At 33.2% G+C, this 14,728-nt stretch overlaps 1 protein-coding gene across 1 annotated transcript in view; it reads right to left on the reverse strand.

Annotated features, from left to right (window-relative positions):
• Positions 1-14,433, reverse strand: part of LOC126974871 (T-box transcription factor mls-1-like) — a 43,563-nt gene extending 29,130 nt beyond the window's left edge. Inside the window, exons 1-2 of the mRNA XM_050822566.1 lie at positions 14,200-14,433; positions 10,055-10,172 (exon numbers count right to left, since the gene is read on the reverse strand). Coding sequence (XP_050678523.1) covers positions 10,055-10,172; positions 14,200-14,296 — 215 coding nt within the window. The 5' untranslated portion in view covers positions 14,297-14,433. The remainder of the gene's footprint in view (positions 1-10,054; positions 10,173-14,199) is intronic.
• Positions 14,434-14,728: the final 295 nt, after the last annotated feature.

Consider the following 14,728-nt stretch of genomic DNA (forward strand, 5'->3'; position numbering starts at 1 on the left):
CATCGTCAGTAAAAATGTAAACATTAAAAGACATATTTCATTCAATGCATATTTAATAGAAAAATTTTTTTTTAATTCTTGAGTTCTTCTGCTTCTAATAGACTTGTATGTACTGATTTTGCCAAATTTTTTTTATTTCAAGATATTTAGGATACAATAATTGAATTAGCGAATTATTTTTATGGACGAGGAGGGCAAAGAATACATACACGGTGGTGACGGTTAATAGTTCTTCTAAGTTAGACTTACTTAACCACGAAAACAATGTTATCCAAGAGGTAAGTAACTAATGTATAGGTATTATATGTCATTTCGTTACGTCATTCATCAAAAAATTGTTATAAATTAAGAGCCAACGTAACTGCAGAAAAGTTATTAAAATTGCTTTTTAGCAGTGCTACAACTATTATTATTATTTTTACTAACTGGCTCTCATATTTTCTTAAATGTAACGTTAGAATTAAATGAAATGATGTTAAGACTAATATTTAAAAGATTTACAGTCGTATTGATAAACGATTGATTTAATACGGATTTATGCATGTCGCAGAAATTTCCGGTTTTAACGGCATTGAAATTTTATTTTCTAAATTTTGAGTACAGAAAAGATTTCTTGGTATTAAGTTTGGTTCACCAGCCTCGTAAGCAATAAACATTACGACCACGGTTACGCGTTAAGTCTTATCAGTTACAACGTTGTTCTCACAAGATTTCCAAGTCGCCTGCAATGACACCCAACTCACACTTTTATTTAAAAATCGTGCAGCTTACAACAAGTCACCCATTCCTGCTTCTATCAGCATCATACAAATACTTAATAGTCAACGTGCTCTCCCAAAGGATTGACAAGCTTTAGTCTTTTGTAATAAGATTGAAATTAAGTTGCGTCGTTTGGATGAGAAGAGGACTATTTCAGTAGCATGGTAGAGATATGGATCGCGGCGTGATGTCGCTGATGGTATCAGACACGCGTGGGTGGTTCATTCCTTACTCTAAAGCCTTCCTGCAAATGTTTTACCTTCACGTACATAATACAGAATAATCTATACACAAAACAGATGTAGGTACTCACATCTTTTTGTACTTTTTAGAGTCTGACCGCTGAAGCATATGCTGAACGGGCAACCATTCTCACATCACTCTTTCAATTACCATTTTTATTTTATCACTGAAATAACATTAAAAGTACTCATAAAAATTTATTATTTAGTTTTTATTAAGCGTTTTTGCTCTGTTATATCGATTGCGTTATTTTTAGTTATTTCGAATAAAAAATATGTCTATGGCAACAAGAAATTATAACCAAGATGACGAATACCATGAGGACGAATTCCATGGTGGCGCATTCCAAGATGGCAAATTCCATGATGATGAACTTCGAAATAACGAATTCCAAGATGGCGAAATCCAAAATGACAGATTCCAAAACGGCGAATTCTAATATGTCTAATTCCATGATGACTTATTCCAATAATAGTGTTATATCTTGTAGATACGACAGTAGGAACGGTGGTTGAGCGAATCGAAAGGAGAAGTCATTCGGAAGGTTCTTAAAACAGTCCAATCGGCTTAAAATTTAGTTTTCTATAACAGAAAATCATCAAGACTCCAGAATTAGGTAATTAGCCATAATATCTAAAAAAACTTGGAGACTATTATCTGTGTGTCTATAAGTATTAAAACATTAATAAACGAACTAGAACACAACCGATGAATGATATTGGTATTACCAAAGATATTTCGTAAGAACATTAGTCGAAAGGATATGCTCATATTGTTTAAGCATGCTCAGATCAATAACATGGCCATTGTTCAACACATTTGCATAAATCCTATGTTATATTACCCAAGGGATGCCATGTGACATGGTCTATAATAAAAGTACTATAAAACATATGGACCTGTTTTTCAACGATAAAGCATTCTATCTAAACAGTGTATAAATTGAATTTTCCAAAAGCGCTCTATAAGTCATACTGGGTGCGATTTTTGTGAAGTATTTTTCTCTTGCAAAGTGTAATTTGCTTCTGATGCCGAGTTAGTCATTTACTGACAACAAAAAGAATTCCAAAGGAATCATATTTTGGATAATAAATTTTTTTTAGGCTTTTATAAATTTGCTTATATGTTTAAATTGACCAGCTTTATATATTTATATACGCTTAACTTGACTCTATAGGACATTAAACGAAAATTGTTATATTTTTTAAAAATTAAAACTTAAACGATATTTTTATAAACAAGATATAAGGTATATTCTGAATCATGATTTTTAAATTTACAATATTTTTTAGTCTGGAAAAAATTCTTCTGAATGCAACTCTTTTTTAATTCCTATTGAGCTAGCTCCAAACTAGATAAATATTTTGAATTGATGATTGACATCATTCATGAAGCAATTTAATTTTCTAGACACTAAATTATTTTTTAAACAAACAAACTACATATTACACCATAATATAACCGCGCTCATCTCTATCAAACGAAATTGTATTTTTGTTTTGCTATATAAATGCTCTTAAGCTAACCAAAATTTTGGATTACCTACATGTACCATGCATCAAGATCAGTAACCTGCGGCCATTACCAGACTAAAGACGAACATATTCATTATAATTTAATCACACAATTTAATTTTTTTAGCTTATCATAATATCAAAACATATCTGCCTTACATTAGCTATTGTCTCTATGTTTCAAATTACAACCTTATATAGTGTGATAAAAATCTTTGGTAATATTCAAATCATTTCTATAGATTAGGTTAATCAACTACTAACTACTACAACACTAAGTAAAAATGAAATATAAAGCCTACTATGATAATCCGTATTATCTTACGAGATACCTATATATAATACGAGAACCTAAAATTTGTTTTACCCAGAAACAAATTCATAAGAATATGATATACAGTGGCGCCATGGAGTTATGGACCATTTACATAGCATCGTGAGTCTCGAACGTTACTGTACGGATAAACATCTCGAGGGATGGACTCTTAACTAACAAACAATTTGGGTACCGATAGCAAATTAATCATCGATTGCCAAAACATGAAAATATATAAAGTTGATAAATCGATAGATAAACAAGCATGTAATTGAGGTAAAGTTAAGTTGATGCAAGAAGAGTTAACACGTATTTATAATTTAAGTTAGTACACATAACAATAAATGCAAAGTATTTATTAAAATCATTATAAAAAAATTATGAATTTTTTCTATTTTTGGCATCAAACATTCATAAAATACAATTACAATTCAAAAATGTTCTAGCGTATAATAAGTTTAAATATTTAATTCAACGTAACTAAAAAGCTTACATATTATGTTTGATAAACAACTGCTTTAAAAATAACCCGATTTATTATAAAAAGAGCATCTATAAAATATATCATATTTTAAATAAGTAATTTGATGATATAATTTGAGCTAAGCTTTTATATGCTGACTCTACTTTTATGATACGTGTCTAAATTTTAATGATAACGTGACAAACGGTGCCTTCACCCAGTGCCCAGCGGTAATAACCCTGAGCTGAACGTTATGATCACGTACAGCAATGGGAATAATTCTACGTGTTATGATGGTGTAAGGCCCTGGCCAAACACAAGGAACGACCGCAAACGGAAGCAAACTAAAGGTTTCCCTACTTTTTCACTCGCTTAACAACACTTACTCTTTCGTTCCATAGTTGATCATAACATCGATCGTATGTTTATGTGGACTCGGCCGTAGTGGAAGTAACAATTATAGTTGTATGCAGTATTTTGCTTGTACAAGTAAAACACAAACTAATTTTATTAAGATTAAATTTTATTTGTATATTTGTTTGACTAAATTCAAAAATAAGAAAATCTTTCAATTACTTAAACTAAAACTACTGCAAAAAGTAACATGAGTCAGCAAGTATATATAAATACACACGCCAGATAAATCTTAACTTTTACACCCAAAATATCTACTAATTATCTACATCACAAGACTTACATACCGATTATGACGCATAAGCAGATCTCGTGTGACTATAATATTGTATTCATATAGGGAAACATGCAAACAGTTCGCCGCACCCAGTCGCTGTGGGAATGGTCCCCACGTTCCAAGTAACATGGGTTAAACGTTTGTATCGAGAGATAGTGATCTAACCGGGCTGCCTGTTGGCGCCATAAAAACAAAACATACACATACCACTTTCTTCCCCAAATTATTCCAAGAATTCCCGACCGTCCCACTGACAAATGCTATGACCTAATGAGAAATTATCATCGGTATAGATATGTTTAGCGAGAACGAATACGAACCCATATTTTTTGCTTTTTCATCAATTGTTTTAACTTTTAACCGTATAATGACAATGCAATTTAAATGACTGGCTTAAACTTTTGTTCAGTATACATCGCCGGTTTCGTTGTAGCGATGTAAATGATTGTGTGTTCGAAAGAGGGAATGGTATGCGTTGTCGGACGGGACGTCGCAGCTAACAAGAGTTCCCGCGGGACCGCGCGATATGATCATTGAATGGCGACGACTGGTTGGCGCGTGCTTCAGATTCCTGCTTCTTATATTATCCATTACTTACAATGACGTTACGCTTTTTGTGAAACGACAAACGTTACGTCACCTAAGCCTTTATTACACTAAACGGTCACAATCAACTTGAAGCCACAAACAACATCGTTTTACGGATACTTGGCGATTTATTGCGATTACCGTGAAGTGCAATTAAGTAATTTAGGTGAAAAAAAAACATCGTTTTTTAACGATAAAATAAGGGTGGAAAGATACTTTAAGATTAAAAATTAATTCAGCCAACTAGTACTCTTGTAATTGCTTCATGTTACGATTTCAATAGTTAATGCTGGTTTTAGACGGGCTAAGGGCTTCGCTAAAGGTATGGTCGCTGTCAATTTTGAGGTGACAGTGGACAGTGACGAGTGGCGGATCCGCTGGGACTCGGCTGTCAAAATGTGATTATTATTAGTGCTATACGTATGTGCTGGGCGGGGCCGCGCCGGGCGGTCGGCAGCGCCGCAGGAGGTCGGCGCCCGGGAACCTCTCGCTCGCACTGCCCGCCGCGCGCGCAGGCCAGACAGAGACGGAGCACGGCATCGCAGCAAGCAGGCGACAATCGACCCGTAGTAAAACAAAAGGAATGCTGGAAGATGCTTTGAGGCGCCGGCGCCGAACTCCGCTCTAATCACCCATTTTAATTACGACACAGATCGATTCAATTAATCGGTATTTCTGTTAAGACAAGCGCCGGGATGAGGGTATGGTATGTTTCCATCCCAGATACGATCGGAAACATCATAAACCTCATATTCCACAGATTACGAACAAGCCGCGCATAACTCGAGATTGTCGCCAAACCCGACGAACGCAGCGGACGTTCTTAATTATAACTTCTGATTTTTTTGAGCGAATTAGGCGCGCCTTTCCATCGAACAACATGAGAATAAATAACGAGTTTTTGTATCGTCTGTTTGTTTTTAAAATGGCGGGAGGTCTGAGCGACGACACGCGAGCGTTCAGCCGTGGCTGTCCGCCGCGCCCATTTGTCATAAGTATTTTTTAAGAAAAAAAAAACGATCTATTCTAACATACATTTGTTTGTTTGTTCGACGATTAGTTATTAGTATAGGGTTATCTCTGATAAAGGACACATGTTCCACTTTGTGGTTTATTATTGTAAATTTTGTATATTTAGATATCTCGGCCATATTTCTCTTTGCATATTAAAAGTATCCTTTTTTGTGAAGAAGTTTATATTCATAAATAAATAACATCTTTTATGAGGACATTAAGTCTTTGAATTGATGTAAGCCATATTGTTAGAGGTAGGAGAAGCGTTGATTGGTGTAGATTTGTATGTTGTGGTGCAACGGAGTGCTAAACTAATTGACACGTATGCAGGTGCTAGACGCTCGGATGGCCGGGGATACATAGACGATGCAATGGCGGCGGTGGCTGCGCAGGTGCTAACACACCTATATACATGAAGCCAACGCTTGCACAAAGGAACCGCCCTAATTCCACTGTTTGAACTTTCTATTAAACTAACTTCATCCCCACTTGCACACCTAATTTGAACGTCGCCTAAAAGCTTCGTCGGAGAACAAATTGAGGTATTTTCACTTCGGTAATGTAAATGCGTGAGCTTAGCACGAAATAACTCAATTACTGCGCACACGCACCTAGGCTGTAATGAGAGATATAAATCAAATATTTTGAGCTGGTTCGATGTGTGGCGCCAGCTTGGGACGTGCGCGGCGCCAGCGAGCCCCCGGCCTGTACAGGATCATTAATACAAAACAAACAAAAGTGACCTCTGGGCCGACGCGGACGCGAGCGGTTAACGAGATTCACCATCGGCCGAATAAAGCGGTAAATTATCGAAATTCTGCCATCGCGGTGGTCCCGTGTCCGGCGGCGCTGCCAGGGAAAAAACGTGTAGAAGAAGACGGGAGCTAAGACGAAAACAGATAATTACAAATGATATAAAAGATGTCCCCGCGAACGACGCGCATTGTTACATCACAAATACAAGTTCAAGAGCATTTTTTTAATTAGCGCTTTATTGTGATGAAACTTGTGGTGCTGCTTGATCAATAATTACGTGACAAAACGACATATTTATGTCCTTCACGTAGTTTGTATATATGATGCATGTATGCAACAAAACAAGCATGAAGTGACAAGTGGGGGCGTAAGTCGTAAGTCGTGTTGAGCAGGAAACGAGAGGCGCCCGAAACACGACGAGTAATTTCTTCGCTAACTCACGTTATTGATGAAAAAAGATAATTGTAGGGGAGCAGTCGTAAAGCAAACAAGCTTATAATAAGCTATAATTTGTGCTCGACCATTTAGAGAAATGTACAAATTGCTATCGAGGCAGCTGTTTGTTTTGTCTATGATGGAGGTCTGTGTTACCTACTCCCAACTCCCAAATTGTCCGTTAACAAGCCCCGCGTCAGATTCGGCAGCCCTAATGGCTTTTTGTTAAGTTTTTGTTGCTATTTGGAAATTTAATGGAGAAGATATAGAATATGTTTCCTGATCTCTGGACATTGCTTTTATGGCAGCTGCTCCGTTTTTGTTTTAGTTTGAAATAGATTAATCGATAAAGTAATGAATATGTATGTTCTCGCTCTTACTAATAATCAGTTTAAATTTATTACGTACTAATGCTTAAAAAATAAATTTGTCAGACATATTATTTATCAACACTAAGTGTAGTGTTTATCTACGTACAAGATAAAATCACTTAGCTGTTCTATTACTATCCTCATCTTTCAAAATGATTAGCATCTCAATCACGAACAAATAAAAGCTACAGTTTAAGTACTAGCTCTAAGACGGTTTAGGATTTATTTTCAATTCTTAATAAATTGCAAGATAACCTTGGCACTACAATATGAACGTATATCTAAACTTTAATTATAATAATAAAATACAAATACTTTATTTTGTCACAAAAAAAATATTATACAATAAAACCATGTACTTACCTACTACATTATAATACCTACTACAAAACTTATATCACAACCACTAGGTACAAATATTAAGAGAAGTCTACATACTTATGTTTGGTAAATGCTTATAGAAAGTTAGTATGAGGTTGATAATGCTAGGACTTTTTTAATAAACTAGGCACATACAGACAGTAGGCTTATGTGAAACAGACATAAAAGCTGATGCCTTCCACATAATAACTGTTTTGTTGGAAAGTAGTTATGTATAATGTAGAACATAGTTATGTATAATGTAGATCTACATTATGAGAACAATCTACAAGTACGTGGCTGATCTCTAACTCCTAAATAAGTTTCCCTGTGTTTAGGATTTAGGATATCACCGACCGACGCATGGGCAGTCCATGCGTCGGTCGGTGATTTATCGCGTAATTCTATGAGTGTGTATCAAAAATAGGCTTTAGTAGAATAGGTAGGTATTGCACATAAACACTATAAGCTTTTAATTTTGAGTATTTGTTTATATATTCAAATAAAACCAGGCAGGTTTACAAAAAAGAGCATCCAGACTGGGTCTCGAGACCAGTCTCGTGCCAGATTTTGGCGAGTCAACACGTCCTTAGGATGCCTCGTGTAGAGGCGAAACACGTATCGAATTGTTTAAAGACAAATATTGAATTTGAATTGGAATTAACACTAAAGAAAACTCAAATGATTTGGATAATTATGGATTTCCGCAAAGTAGAGCCTACATCATTTTTTTTTTTCAAAAAAAAGCATTGCAGGCCAGGCAATAATATAATATAGTATTCCATGTAAGTAGGTAAAATATAAAATAAAGGTATATAATTATTAAATAAAAATAAGTAGGTTCCCACCATATAATTATCGATATACTAATGAAGGTATATTTTGGTACATTTTATTTTAGGTAGGTACCTATAGATAGATATATTTTCTAGAAGGTATAGGTAATTGTTTGCTTACGCGGATTTAAATTAACTAAGTTTCGGTGCACCTACTCAAAATTAGATACACCTATTGAAATATAACTAATAATAAGGTATATTAATGATTTAGGTCAAAGTAGAAATGTTACTAATACGTGTAATGTGTTACAGGTATAAATAAAATTAAATCATTTTCGGTACATCCCCAGACTATTACGACAGTTGAGTAGTTAGTAAGGTAGGTAAGGTAGATCCATATCTCTGGTTTGTTCACACTTAATATAAGACCAGCTGTAGTTCTGTCTACCAATTAATAATTAATCCAAACACATAACCTTATTAGTACATAGATTCTAATCAAAATGGTATAGATTGCACATTATAATCTTTACGTCATTATTGTTGTTCTATCGAAATTAGATGTACCCTCATTAAAAATATATTCGTTATTATCATATAATAAATTATCGTTCTAATAATAGTAATCTAATCTAATAATTAGTTCAGCGAATTAAAATCGCTAATACGCATTGCGGTCACGCAACATGTGAACATGATGACTGCAAGATATGTATGAATTATGTATTATAAAATGTGAATATTATAAGGTCCTTGCTCATTAGAACAATACCGCACCCGACCCGCACCGCCTCACCTCGTGCGGTCAAAGAAAAAATTAAGGAAATAAATATTATAACTGTTCATTGTCCGTACATTTATGCAAATTTAATATGCGTTCACAAAAATCGTCACCTTTATTATTTGCTCTTAATGGGTATTTTCATTATTATAACACTAGAAATATGGGATTACTTGGAACTTATAATAGTAGGCTTCATAAGATACATAACTGCCGGCCACTGTGGCCGGCAGTATAGTAGTGGCGGCTTATGATATGTATCTTATCTTCAGGCATTATCTATAAATTAATTTAATTTTTTTATTAAAAAATGGCTCCGTCGTTAATCCTACTACTCTACAGATATTCATTAAGATATTAAAATTTGATTTTGCTTGTAACTTATTTCTCTACGGTTGTAAGAGACGCGCTTGATTGAACCAGTGGAGGCAGATCATCCGGTCCAGATACAGCCCCATCACTGACCACGATCCTCAGACATGAGAGACCGACCCACAGAGAGAGAGGGAGGGTCTTGATGTTAGATATAGCCTTCGTTAATTATATCTATGCTTATACTTTTGATTTGTTTAAATATATTTTTATTTTCACTTTGAATTAAAAGAGAATAACCCTCGAAAGATTCACAAATTAAATTCTAAATATGCAATCCGCATTAAATATCCTAACATTTGTGAAGAGTGAGTCACTATACCCCTTCGGAATTTATTAAACAAACATTTCTGATACCGGCTCATTCGGAAATTATAGGTCAACTTAGCATTGGTCTAACTTCATGCTGACAAAATTGTAGAATAGTTTGTGCGCCGTCTGACATGTAGGCACAATATGGCGAAAATATTCTCCTGGATAGATTGGATGAGGGCAGCGCAGGACCGATCGTCGTGGAGATCTTTGGTAGAGGCCTATGTCCAGCAGTGGACGTCTTACGGCTGACCTGATTATGAACATTGTCCTGAAACGAAGGTTATAATTATAACTCACCGTCCTCCTTTGGTGATGATCATTTCAGTACCGATGTCGTGGAACCGTCTCCACAGGTCCCCGTTCAGAAGTCGAGCCTCACAAGCCGGCGGCTCCGCGTCGGGACCTACTCTGTGTTCTGAAATACGATAATATTTTTTTAAAGTACAAGTGAATCATCATTTATAAATATATTATATATATTAAAAATATGATAATAATTACGTGTCCGTTAATATTATAATACATATATACATTATAGTATGATTTTAAATTTTTTGTTTGCTGTTGAAGTTTTTATTCTTATTCCTTTTTATTTTTTAATTTTTGAAAGCGGATTCACGGAAAGAAACAAGGAAGCTCATTCCACAGCTTGGTTGTACATGAGAGATAGATCCTTGAAAACATTTACTTTTATTTATTAATGTTTATTATTATTTACATATGTTCTCCATATTTATTTAAAACGAATGCTAATAACTTACTATTAGGTACATTAATATTCATCTTTAATCTGTTAAATTAAATTTAAATTAAAAGGCACGAGTATAAATATACACTTTTTTTATTTTAAATTGTAGTTACTGAAGGTACTTATTGGGCTTATTGATTGAATTCAAAAAACGAATACACATTCGTATGTGAATTATGAACCAGAGGTACTGTGGTGAGAGTCAAAGGTTTCACCTTTTAATAATTATAACAGCTATCGATGTCAAAGTTACATCTTTACATAATACATTACAACATTAAAACTACAAACAAAAAAGTTAAGGAAACTTTTAAATTTGCTGTCTCTCCAAAATAATTTGTTGCAGGATTTTTTTTTGCAAAATCATCATAACTTCCATCATTATAAAGCTTAATAGTCTGATTCAGTTTACCTATTGTATCTCTTTTATTATGTCAGTAATTAAAAGTTATTTTTTAAGCCTATAGTAATATTATTTATTATTTTCAACTTTCAACTAATGATAACGAACTTAGTAGGAATACTTAGACGACTCATAACAAAGTGGTTAGTTACCTTCACTACAGAGCTAGAGGTCCCGGGTTTGAATCCCAGTTGGTGCAAACGTTTGCTTCCGAGTCATGGATATTTAAATATGTAATTATGTATGTCTATTTTATTAAATTGATCGTTGTCTGGCACCCATAGTACCAACAGGCCATGCTTAATATGCCTAATTTGTAGCTAGATAGTACCTATATATTGTGTGAAGTGTGTCAATTAATATAATATTATATTATTACATTAAAGGTACAATCTTGCAAATTTCCACAAATATTACTTTAATTATACCTTCTTAAGAACTATAAATAAATACATTTTGGTTTTTATTGAGTCTACAAAGAATTTTTCGTTAAATTGTATTCATATACGATGATACTATGATATATAACAAATAATTTGGATGTTAGATATATATTGGATGGATCTGATCTTATCTTGAAAATAGTAGTCAGCTTGTTGCAGCCAAAGGCTATCGAAGAAAATTAAAGTCATATCTGGAGTTCCTCAGGGATCATATCTGGTACCGTAATTTTGAATCAATGATCTAGTCACAAAGATCATCTGTCCATGTAATTTACGTTGATGATTTGAAAACAAGCATGCTGTGCACGCTATTAGTGATCTACAATACAGATCATCTGTGTAAAGAATGTAAGGTGCATTACGTATCTTTAATTTACTATAGTTTTTTTGTGTACCAAAATAAATAAATAAAACTTTTATAAATACTTTTAACAAACATTTTTAATTCGCATGACGGCAATTTTGGTATTTGCTATCTTATTTTTTGTTATACTTTGTTGTTACATATACAATGATAATACAAACTCTATCAAAATTTCTGCTGAGAGGAGTTAATTGCTGCTGGTACAACAATCATTATGCTAATAAACAGTCTTGAATATAATTAGGTCTATCTGTGGAGATTGTTTTTTCTTACAAAGAAAATTAAAAGAATGATTCGTATTTTTTAATCTATGCTAGGTAGGTACTGTTCAATTTAAATAAATATATGTAGGTACTTAAATATATAGAACAAGTACGTAAATAGTAATAAATAGCGGCTAAGTAAGCTTTTAAGTTAGTTAAAAAGTTAATCCAAAAATTATTATTAAGTTCTTTAATTTTTATAGCTTATCTATCTATTATAAAAGAAACAATCAAAATTTAATTTTTATAAACAAGCCAGTCAGCGCTTTAGCTGTATTCGCATAAAATCTTACCTCCAAGATTGTAATCAAAAAACTTATTGAAATCGCTATTCCAATAAGACTCGGAATGAATAATTCATACGATATCTCCAAGATGGTCTTGTACCATTTAAGTATGGGTATAACATATAAACGTTAATAATCCTTTGTAATTGTAATGTGCCGGTGTTTTTGATATTTTTTAAACCTCTTAATATTATGTAGGAAGCAATCAGAGAATTCAATTATTGTTAATTCCAACGGTTTTTTGTTGATTGAAGAATCGCGTCTTTAATTGTAGCGGTTTCTGTTGCCACGTGCGAAAGGTTTATTACACTTTTGTTTAATGCTTAATTTGTCAAATCTAGACATAAGAGTCATATATTGAGTCATATATTATTATTATTACCCAATAATTATATTGCTGTGTGTGTTTTTTTTTCATACTATTAGCCCTTTCAACAATGCCTTTCATGGATATTAAGTGTTTTGAGCTTAGGCAAAGAGTTTGATCTTCGGCAACAAAAACTTGAAAAATGGGTAAGTAAGTTTTGAAAGTTTTAAGTCCTCGCATAGTCAAAATTATTGGATTCATCTAGCATGAAGCTAACCTTTACCCGTTTGTCACTAACACAATAATAATTTATTTACATTTGATTAATATTTTGTAATTTAAACAAAATACTAGCCACGTTAAAATAATCAATAATAAAAGCTCTTTACTCAATTATAGATTACTATTTAAATATATATATATGTACCTATTAGTATGTAGGTACACTTTGTAATTATTATACTTGAATATAATAGTAGTCATATTATGATCTGATGATGATGGTTTTTATCGTAAATCTATGTGAATAAAGAGATAGAGGTTTTCATTTGTCATCCCGGAAAAGCTACTTAATAGATTTCAATTAAGCCTTCTAAATTTTATTCCTTGCACATTTGGCCCTTTTCTAACAAAAAACATTCTTTTCATATCTTTATTTAATATAAAGTTATTAAAGTTTTAAGAAACAAAGATTTTTATAACCACTATGTGCATGTGTGTAAACGGACGACGCCGCGGGTATCAGCTAGTGAAATAATAAATTCATTAATTAATTATTACAGTTAATTGTTGCTTTACCTGTCATATTTTTTTTTGTCTTTTGGCATGACTAAGACTGTATTAAAATTAAATCTTCTTTACTCATATAAATAAATACAAAGTTTTTTGATTACTTTAATACTTATATAAGTTTCATAAAAAAGTTCCAAATTAGACAAGGAACTTTTATAATAAAGTTGTTTATTTACCATCTGTGTAATATTTAATAAACTTTCAAAAAAACTTAAAATCTGATCAATATCGCCAATCAATCGTACAAAAGACATCAACGCGCTCAAGATTCAAATTATTATTGAGATTAAGTTATTATATTAAACTAATGTAATAACAATGTAATAGTCACTATTATAATGACAATTTTAAGTATGACAAACTACGTTTTAAATCTAACTATAAATGATCATTTTGCGACTAAATGACTGCCTTCATTTAAGTTAACTGGTATTAAGTAACCAACTCGAGTAAGTAATGATTTTCATAATAAGTAGGTAGGTATGATAATTATTGTATGTATGTTACAAATATCTTGTAAATATTAAGGTTGTAAATAATTGATGATTTTGAGCAGAATTCAATAAGAGTTCTAATTTCACCTTATGAATTCTCAATTTTTTCAAAGTACTGATGGAAAAGTGATAGATTCAAAGATGATCTCAGATTTAAGGAATAAATTATTCTTAAGTTTAACTAGGTATGTCAAAGTGCGATAACCGCCATTTAAATAGTATTCATTTCAATACATACCTCATAACTTACTTTGTTAAGACATAATATGTTTAAAGAGTAATAAATACTCATAAGAATGATCGGAAGACAATGGAAGAATTGAACTATGTTAAATACTTACGTAATCCACTGAGAGAAGCCGCATGCAGCATTTGCTGCCTCAGTAAATATTCACCAAAGTGTGCCTGGTCCATCATCATTTTGATAATGTTACTCATAAAGTCACTTCACTAAAACATATCTTGCAAACCAACTGACAGTCTTATAAACCGTTTATAGATGAAAATGTACACTCCAAACAAATAAACACGCACTGTTTATTTTTGAAATTCGAATGCGTAGTCCTGATGCGACAGCTGGGTATACACTGACAGTTTGATGATGTCCGGGCGGCGTGTGCGCAGAGCCACGCCCTCGTCTCTCATTGGTGGGATCGCAACGAATGGTACATGAAAAGGCTTTGAATAGCCTGTTGTTGTTCCTGTCCGCCCTCACAGGTGATCATACATCGATGCGTGGGCTCATGTATCGATAGAAACCTATTGTTAACAGCTGCTTCACAATGTACCTACATACACATACTTGTTTCAGAACTGAATACCTTTTTTATATTATAGTCGCGAAGGTACGTATAATGAATTGATAAGTGT

The sequence above is a fragment of the Leptidea sinapis genome, chromosome 34, assembly GCF_905404315.1.
Source record: "Leptidea sinapis chromosome 34, ilLepSina1.1, whole genome shotgun sequence".
Classification (NCBI taxonomy): domain Eukaryota; kingdom Metazoa; phylum Arthropoda; class Insecta; order Lepidoptera; family Pieridae; genus Leptidea; species Leptidea sinapis.